The sequence below is a fragment of the Buceros rhinoceros genome, unplaced genomic scaffold (genome assembly GCF_000710305.1).
Source record: "Buceros rhinoceros silvestris isolate BGI_N320 unplaced genomic scaffold, ASM71030v1 scaffold6971, whole genome shotgun sequence".
NCBI lineage: Eukaryota > Metazoa > Chordata > Aves > Bucerotiformes > Bucerotidae > Buceros > Buceros rhinoceros.
Window position 1 is genome coordinate 1 of NW_010392426.1, and position 9,614 is coordinate 9,614.

Below are 9,614 nucleotides of genomic sequence, written 5' to 3' on the forward strand. Positions count from 1 at the left end.
TCTTCAGGTGTTTATTGCACCAGACTCTCTATTACAGATGTAATTTCTTCACAGGTACATGAGAATCAATAAAACTTCAAAAAGAACTTTAACAGACTGAGCAGTTCAGCCACCCTTAGCCTTTTACTACAGTTTCTCAAACTCAGTCTTGTTGAAGACATCAGATGCCGCACAGAAATAACAACCGGACAGGTACTAGGGAAACAAGGTCATGCTACAAGCCAGTCACCCATTACAAACGTCCAACTATGTTTTCATACTGCTTGCTCCCTGGAGAAGAGTCTATTGTGCAATTATTTTATTTCTCAGTGTCATATGGTAAATTTAAAAATCACCCATTGCACTGTAATCAGTCAAACAAGGAAATTACTCTGGTTCAGTAACCTGCACCGATTCAAACCAAACCCTTTCTTCCCCTTAGTAAAATCACCCCTCACATGCAAACCTTCTTGGGGATTACTTGTTTTAGGAAAAGATCCTCAGTAATAAGCTCTCACATGGATCATTTTTCGAATACAATGGTAATCCAATCTCTCAGTGAGTTCCAATTTGCATTTAATAAAGTAGGGCAAAATGGTTTATGGAGAAAAGATGTCAAACCTTATTTTGATTTGCACATGTTACTTTTCACAGAATCATCTGGTTGGAAGAGACCTTTAAGATCATCTTTTTACCCTTTTAGTGCCTAAACCCAGTACCAATTCCTGTATTGTCTTCAGATATATTTATATTTTACTGAATGTAAGTCTAGTTTGTTAAACTAAGGGGTTTTTTTGCAGATTGTGGAAACTTCAATAAAGTCCAAATCTAGAATTTACAGTCTTTAAATAACAGAGAAACTAATTTCTGGGTAAGTCCTTTTATCTTTAGAACATTAATCACTCTGTCAGGAGTTACCTACAACAAGCCCACCCCCCCCGAAGTTCTACAATTTCATGAAACATTAGGGATATTTGATTATTTTTCTATATTCTTCCATAGGCCCACAACCTTGCTTTAAATTTCTTCAGAACAAAGAGAAATCCTCTTTTTCAGTGATGGGAGCATGAAGCAACAAACTCCCTCAAAATATGGAGATTATGCAGTTACAAGTCTGAGGTTAGAATGGAAAAGCTATTCAGCTGCATGCCTTCGTTTACCACAGAATTCCAAAGAGTTCCATGGAGAACTACTAAAGAGTTGCACTTACTCCTTCTACAATACAAATTCCTATCACTCCTTATTATCACTGCTTTTTTGTTTTAAGATTACACTTAAAACCCCACTTCCCCCTGCATACAAAAGCTCTTTCTTACCTGTATTCTCAGGAAAGACAGGCTCTATGCCAACCCCATGGTCAGAAGGTGCAGCTATCTGTGCAGGATCTCTGAGGTAGATTCCACGGTTGCTGCCGACAGTAACTGTAAAGCCTATGTTACTTGTGAATGATGAATTCTGAATGAGGTAGTCATAGGCTTTATCAACCTGTTAGAAAGAACACATTCTAAATTAACAAATTTCAACTTCATAGTAGTTTATGCATATTATCTTCACTATGTTCAGCAAGCACAACAAACAATGAAGTAACTCACGTACTCCCTGAGCCACCACAATTGCACCTTACACCATACTCAGTATAGAAAATGGGGCAATATTTTCAGTGTAAGAAGTTAAGCAGTTCAAGAGAGACAAGCAATATGGGATGCCCACCTAAGTTTTATATACTGATATAAGAGAATCAGGTCATGAAATCCAGCCCTGGGTTTAAGTAAATGAGCCGTCACATTGAATTCAGATGACAAGTTCACTTTTTTGTTTTAAAAACCAAAAAAATCTCACTTTCTATTCTACTGACTCAAAAAATTTTACATTCTCTTCTACCTTACGGGGAAGAAGAGAATGTAAACAGAGATTAGAGCACTTTCTTTTCGAAACAAGAGGACATACAACAGCCTTGGTCATCCAGACCAGAGATTTAACCACGTTTTAACATATGCTTTAATTAGACTACTAAATCATAGGATGTGACTGATGCATTTAATTTCTCTGTGGCTATGTTTGTTTGGATTTTTTTTATATGGCTACCATCACTGTTACCTCTTGTCTGAATCTCAGTATTATAGGTGTGCTAAGCAGACAATATCTACTAGGTTCTACCATCTCCATAATGTGAATTTAGGGCTAAATGTTTAATATCTAGCATCTTTAAGCATGACAGCAAAACTTCAGTACCTCTATTTGGCTAGGACTGGAATGACTGCAGGTGAAAAACAGCAGCAGCTCTTTCAGAACCCAAGCTTATGCATAGGGAGACTGTCATTCACTACACCTTCAACATACAAAGGAGGTATCATACAAAGCGTGTTTCCAAGCTACTTAGAAGTCCACAGTATACAATAAACACTCAAGACTTTCCAGTGTAGGCCCAGAGCAAAGTCACTGCACAACAGCTCTGTACTGCTTTGTGAAGCAGTGTGGGTATCTATATTTTCACTGCCCAGAACTTACAGTTCCAGCTTTTGTCTGCACAGAACATGTTCAGCTCTCTGACAATAGCATAAAAACACTTTTGGACATTAGGACAGAATTTAGGCATCCAAATCCATGTATGGTTGGTTAAAATCCACATTCCTCTTATGCCCACATACCTTTTTGATCAGTCTAAGAACGTGTATAGTTAACACATTTACTCTACAGTAACTGCCTGCAGAGACTAAAAGAACCAACTCATTCCTCCTCTCCTCCCACTACATTCCCTTCTCCCTCAGTCAGATTCACGAATCAACTGGTACAAGAGCAAACTGAGCAAGCCCATTTAGAAAGCTGCTCTTTTTTGGTGGGTTAGTTTTCTACTGTCAGTTATTTATACTATGTTGGAGGTTTTGCTAGCAAGTACCTGAATAATACCATGTCCTTGTGCAAATACTTCTATGTTTTCAGCTTTCACTGCAGTATTTTCTAAAGCTCTTCTGACAGAATGAACGGTGTAATGAATGTCATTTGCTTTGAGCCCTGAAATGAAAATTCAGGGTATTATTGGACACAAAGTCGTACAACTTTATATTATAAAGTTACTTTTTTTTTTTGGAAAAGGTATTTAAACTCTTTCAGACTACGCATCTATATTCAATGTTGCAAAACATTACCTGACAATACTAATGCAATGCCTCCACATGCATTGGGAGAAGACATGGACGTGCCATTCATTAGCTGTGTTCCTCGCAGAGTCCAGTTTGGAACAGAAGCAATTGCACCTCCTGGGGCACTGATACTTACTCCAAGGGCTCCATCAGTGCTAGTGTTGGAACAGAATGGTTGAAAAACAAACTTTTTTATGCTGTACTCTTTAGCTTGAAGGTAACCGTGCACTTAAATATAATTTTAGCTTCAGGGAACATTCACAAGTACATTACTCACTAAAACCATTAACCCATTAAACCCAAGAAAAAGCATGCAATCAAGTAGCAATTTAAAATGTCATCAACTACGTATCACCAGCTATGCCTGTTTTAAAGCAAATAATTTGCTAAACTTTCATTCCTTGAATATTCTTCAGCAGATTTCAACTTAACAGAATATCTTCTGGAATTTAACTATAAAATACACACAAAAATCCTATTAAACACTTCAATAAATAAATCAGTATTCTACATAGCCTATTTATCAGTTGTTAGTTTTAAAGAAAAAATAGTAAGAGGGAGACGAAAACTAGAAATGACCCATTTGCATGTTGCCACTTCACTACCAAATCAAACTGGGAATTTCAAATACAGAACCTGAGACAAGGAGAGCAAGGGAAGAATACAAAAAACCCCGAATGTCAAGAGATGGATCAGGATCACCTGGGCCTAAGCCATCTTTCTTTCTTGCCTAAGTGTATTTAAGAACGGAGTGGGTACCTATGGCACAGTTACAGCTGAAAACTAAGTGCTGCTTTATGAGTCAGATACAAGCAAAGATGGCTTCCTTGCGCTGGATAGAGGAAAATTGCACCTCTTGAATAAGGACAGCACTCTGCCCGAGCTACTAAATTCTGTGGAAAGACAGAGTATTTTTGAGTATTTATATCCCACACTAACGGCTTCATATGTCTAAAATCTGCCTCAAATCAGAGTACTCTCAAGTACAATACTGTACTGCAATGTTTGGACATATTTTATGACAGCCTTGTATAAACAGGTTCTGTATCATGACATTTCTAGCCAAGCAGTGCACAGTGTATTTGCCTCTACTGCTGACTTGGACAGACCGATCCCCTACTCCAAGTCCTCTCTAGCAAAGATTCGGGAACTCTCCAGCGATCTCTGTGTTGCACCCTATGCAAGGGGAATCCTACCTGCATTAAACTTGAGCCTTTCAGCTGACAAAAGCTCATTCTGCCTATTTTACAATGCAAACTCACAAATCATATACACATACGCACACATGTATGTATATCAATAGTAACTACAAATCTCTCTCCCTTTCTCAGCTGAAGGCAGAGACCACATTTTTCCCCTATATAAAATGTGACAATTATGCATAATTAGGTTCTTGAAACAATATATTTGCCTGTAAATATACAAACACCATCTCAGTTAACTTCAAAGACCAATGCTAATAGAGAAGCATTTGCTATGTAACCAGCAAATAAACCAAGGACCAACCTCAAGCTACGTTTTTGGCTTTCCTTCACCCAGTACTATTGCAGGCTAAGCTACAAGAGACAGTACACAGAAACTCCACAACTCAAATTAACAATTCTGAAGTTTAAACACAGGCAAGAACTCGGGAAGAGATGCTATTCTTTTTTTTTTTCCTTCTTTTGGCTACCGCATTACTATCAAATGCTTCTGAGGCACGAAATAAAAATTTAAGTTTTCATTGCCCCTAAACTTTCTTTTATAGAACTTGGAGATAATTTTCTATAATGTGAGCATGAAATAAATGAAAAGCATTTGTTTCTTCCTACTCATACCCCTAATGGACTCAAGCAAAACCCTTGAGGAAATTGTGCCATCACAGCAATGTCACTGAATGCAGAAGTAACACCACTGCAGTTACAGTATTTCTTATAATCTTCAACACTAACAATTAACTCATCACTTAATGAAATAAATGCAATGGGGAAAAAAAAAATCTCAGAAAATACACATTTCAGAAAAAGAACAAATTTCCGAACAACTTTTCAACAACTTCTATAATCTCTGAATAGGTTTGTGCTCATCAAATACACTTTCCTGAAACACACAAGTTGTGCCGAGGCAGTTCAGTGAGTTCTAGAGCCTGACATACAAAGGCCTTCCAAGAACAGCAGGCTACCTACACTGTTCCCATGGGAAAGAAATACTTTTATTCTGGTATAAATGACCAATTTTTAGATTGAATTATATAATCTGAACCCCAAAGTAATGAATTTGTTCTTTTACTATAACTCACCTAGGCCCTCTAGAGGACCAAGTATATTGATTTGCTGGTAGTTTTTCTCTCAAAGAGTATTCAGCAACCATCATGTCAGGTGACACATAGGCACCAACACCTGTAAAAAACATTCAAACATTTTAGATGTACAATGAATCTTTATTAAAAGCAAAAATAAAATATTTGTGTTTTAAATTCATTGAGAACTTTTGTCATTAAAAAATGGAAATGCACGTTTTCCATCTCATTAAATCAAGATATTTTCACAAAGCAAGTGTAAAGCAGCATGTCATGCAGTAATATTATAGAGTATGACCATCAGCATTGTTAAAATATGTGAACTTCAGTGTTTCATTTTTATTCAACTGGAATAGAATGCATCCACCTCCTACAACAGGTCACCTTCACAACAGATGACTTTACATGCCTCCACTCTCCCACACCCCTTTGGCAGTGTTTACACTGTTACAAACTACACCACTCATGCCTCAAAACAACCTGTGTGAATTGGTTCATGTTCACATGGCTGACAGCTACACCACCTGGAGCAGATGGCCACATTCGCACAGCTCAAACACATGGATGAGACAGTCATTACTTTCCTATGTATCACTTCAAAGTGCCCAGAGCGCATAAATGACTACTTCTAAAAATGCAGTATTTTAGCAGGCTTTGAACACAATGTCAAGGATGCACAGTGCATCCGTTCCGTGTACCTTTACTAAAGCCTACACTCCTTTTTCTTTAAGGCACAAGCACTGTCAGGACAGCAGAAAACTATCATAGCAAGCTGACAAACAAATTTGGCAATGTCCACTTCCATCCTGACTGCGTGAAGTAAGCCAACCTGTCAACTGTATTTTGCTTTCCTCTCAAAAACCAAAAAATAAACCCCCCCTATCTGGTTCACTCCAGATGGAGGACAAGGAGCAAGCTGCTTTGCATGCAGAATGAATGACCACCCAATCTCTATATAGAGATACACAAAGTAAGCTGAATTGACAGAGTAGGTGCACTGTAAAAGCAAAGCCAACGCAGACCTGAAAAGAGCTTGTTAGTTCCAGTTCCAATCCCCAGTCGCAGCAGTAATTGCAGATTAACTTTTAGAAAGCAATCAATGCTAATTCTACTAAGTGTCCTGAAATAGTGACTTTCCAACTTTCAAGTCTACACGCTAGTCTCCTTCCATGAGAATTCTAAGATTTAGCACGCATCTTGTGTAATGCATTAACGTGGCATCAGAGGATTTAGAGAAATTAAGACTAGGGAAGATACCCCCAACATTAGACGTTTTACTAAGTCTTATACATCAATCTTTCACTGAAATATCAAAAACATACACTAGACCATCAGAGAAAAGAATTCTTATGCTAGTAATAGACTTGCACAGAAGTCGCACTGCAGCTGAAAGAATTTTCACTAGAAGGGCTTGTCTTGGTCTCGGGATTATTATACATTCAAACCAAAAAGCTCCATTTCACTACAAATAGAAATTAGAGTATCTGATGAAGACAGATGATATAAAACTGTGGTTCTGACAATCCAGAACGCATTACAGGACTTTCCAGAATATTAATTAGAATCCAATTTACCTGTATTTTCTACAAGGTTCATTCACCAGCAGCTAATAATCTAAATGAAGTGGTGTATTCAGATGCTTACAGTTAAAAAAATAATCTTAGAATCTTAAAAAAGGTCAGACCAAAAAATTTCTTTTGCAAATTTTATACAAAGCCATATGAAATCAAGACCATCCACTTCTTACCTCTGATTTCTACATAAGGTACTGCTCTGTAAGAGGATAACCACCTAAATTTCTATACCTAAGCATACAGCAAGTGCCTCCCTCAGAATTAATCTTGTAGCTCAATAGTCCTTGATATTTTTTTTATATTTAGTTCTGTGATCAGCTGGTAATCTCAAACACGTAACAGAAGTACAAAGCTTTGAAAGACAGAAGTTGAATATTGAGAAGAATTTTTTCCAAATAAATTATTTACCTATTACACTAGAAGTAGTTCCACCAGGACATCCTACTGTAGAAAGACAAGGGCCATTATTTCCTGCACTTGAAACATAGATTACATTGTGTTTCCACACAGCTTCATTAATTACTTCACAAATTCTCCTGATGCAAGAGAAAAAAAAAAGTCATTTATTCAACAGTACTGCTTTCTTTCCAGAAGGCAAAACTCCAATTTCCAGTAGAATCTCTATGACCAGTCACAAAACAAGGAACATCATGCAGCTTGCTTCCCACACTTTGCAGAGGTGGTTCCAATACAGAAGTTGACCACAAAAAATATCTTCTGTTTTTAAAAAGGAGTTATGCAGCACTATTAAGGCTTCAGAAAAAGCCCTCCTAGATTATGCGGGATTCCAACTCTATATTCTTTGTGTTATAAATCAATAGCACTTTAAAGTATTACTTAATTTTTTAAGATAGTTGAAAACGTAAAGTTTAACGTATATGAATCATTTGGGCTCCAACAATTCATTCTTACTGACAGCTCATTTACAGAAACTCAACACACGTAATTTCACTTTTGTGATATTAAAATACTTCATATAAACCACAGCAGTACTCACCCAGAATTCGGCCAATGTGTTGCCTCTCCATAGCTATAGTTGACAAGATCACATTTGTATTTTATTGCTTCTATCATCTGATAAAGTAAAAATAAAAGCCAAAATACATACTAGTAATCAGTCATTTAAGGAATAGCACAGAACATCTGCTTGAACTGACTGCTATAGATCTAAGAAATAAATTTAACTCTATAAAAGAAAATAATTTCATTTAAACAGTTAAGTGGTATTTTCTCAGGGAACAAACAGGAAAAAAAATTACTCCCCGAACAGCCTTCCTTTTGCCATGTTCCAAGCTATGAATTAAGTCGTTACCCCAAGAGAAAACTGCAAACATCACTACTAGTCTCAGATGTCTGTCCTCAATAATATAAAATTCTCCTTTCCTGTGCAGTTTGGTTTAATTTTAAAAAGTCATATGTATGTCTTCGTGTTGCTATAGCAAGATATTCTACGGGGAGCAAATAAAATTGTCTATTTTCAGCTCCTTTTCCTGCGTAAAATGTTTCCCCATCAACTCACTACATAGAAAAGGTTTTGGGTCTTTTATCATTTAAAAGGAAAGATATTTTTCCTGACTTTTAAGAAACAGAGTTAAAACAAATTCAGCCACATGGGTAGATACAAGTCTTTATTCTACATTTAAGTATTTCAGTGTTTTATAGTTATCCAAGTAGATATAAAAAAAATACACTCAACGACACAGAATAAGGAACTTTAAATAAGGACTCAAGTAACTTAGCCCATGTGTCAAGCTACTCAGACACACTGCAACTCTTAAACCCCTGCAAGTTTATAGAACAGAAGTCAACGTTTATAACAAAGTATTAGTCTTGTGATATGTTTTCAAATATATTCTGGTTGCTTTTGTGGGTTTTGTAGTTCAGTTATTTTTGTGGGTTTTGGCTTAGCTTTTTTTACTGGAAGGGGACTGTTTGGTTTTAGGTTTTGTTGGGTTTTTTGGGTTTTATTTTTTGTTAGGAATACTCTAGAACTATAAAGATACGGCTTATAAGCAAGCAAGGCAGAAAGTGATCCACACTATTCTACAATTAATTCACACTGCTGAGAATAATCATTTTTTCAGTGAAATACCCACAGCTCTTATTAGACCAGTGCCAGTTTCCATTGTACTTAGTCTTGTATCGCCAATCTTGATTGCAAGAATCTGAGCTCCAGGAGCTACTCCATTTCTTTCTGGTTCTTCTGGAAAGTACCCAGCTGCAATACTAGCCACGTGTGTTCCATGTGCTCCTGAACAAATGAAAAGTTGCATAACTGTATGTTCCACAAAATTAATTTATACTGATTTAATACACTACAGTTCAATTAACTTTCACTTATTGAGCTATAAGTATATAAATCCAAATAGCAGCCAGTCACAAATGGTGTCCTCCAGGGCTTAGCATTGGGGTCTATTCTCTTTAATATCTTTATCAACGATCTGGACAAGGGGACTGAGTGCGCCCTCAGTAAGATGACATGAAGTTGATCTACTTGAGGGAAACTCTACAGAGGGGTGTGGACAGGAGGGATTGATGGGCTGAGGCCAGCTATGTGGTGATTCAACAAGGCCAAGTGCCAGGTCCTGCACTTGGGTCACAACAAGGCCCTGCAATGCCATAGGCTTGGGGAAGAGTGGCTGG

General features: G+C 37.1%; 1 protein-coding gene across 1 annotated transcript in view; it reads right to left on the reverse strand.

Moving 5' to 3' along the window:
• Nucleotides 1–1,295: 1,295 nt before the first annotated feature.
• The window catches only part of LOC104500757 (tripeptidyl-peptidase 2), a gene marked incomplete at both ends in the record, with an annotated part of 13,068 nt that continues 4,749 nt past the window's right edge, over nt 1,296–9,614 (reverse strand). Inside the window, 7 exons of the mRNA XM_010144463.1 lie at nt 1,296–1,464; nt 2,876–2,991; nt 3,126–3,274; nt 5,398–5,497; nt 7,380–7,507; nt 7,969–8,045; nt 9,068–9,222. Of these exons, the coding sequence (XP_010142765.1) occupies nt 1,296–1,464; nt 2,876–2,991; nt 3,126–3,274; nt 5,398–5,497; nt 7,380–7,507; nt 7,969–8,045; nt 9,068–9,222 (894 nt within the window). The remainder of the gene's footprint in view (nt 1,465–2,875; nt 2,992–3,125; nt 3,275–5,397; nt 5,498–7,379; nt 7,508–7,968; nt 8,046–9,067; nt 9,223–9,614) is intronic.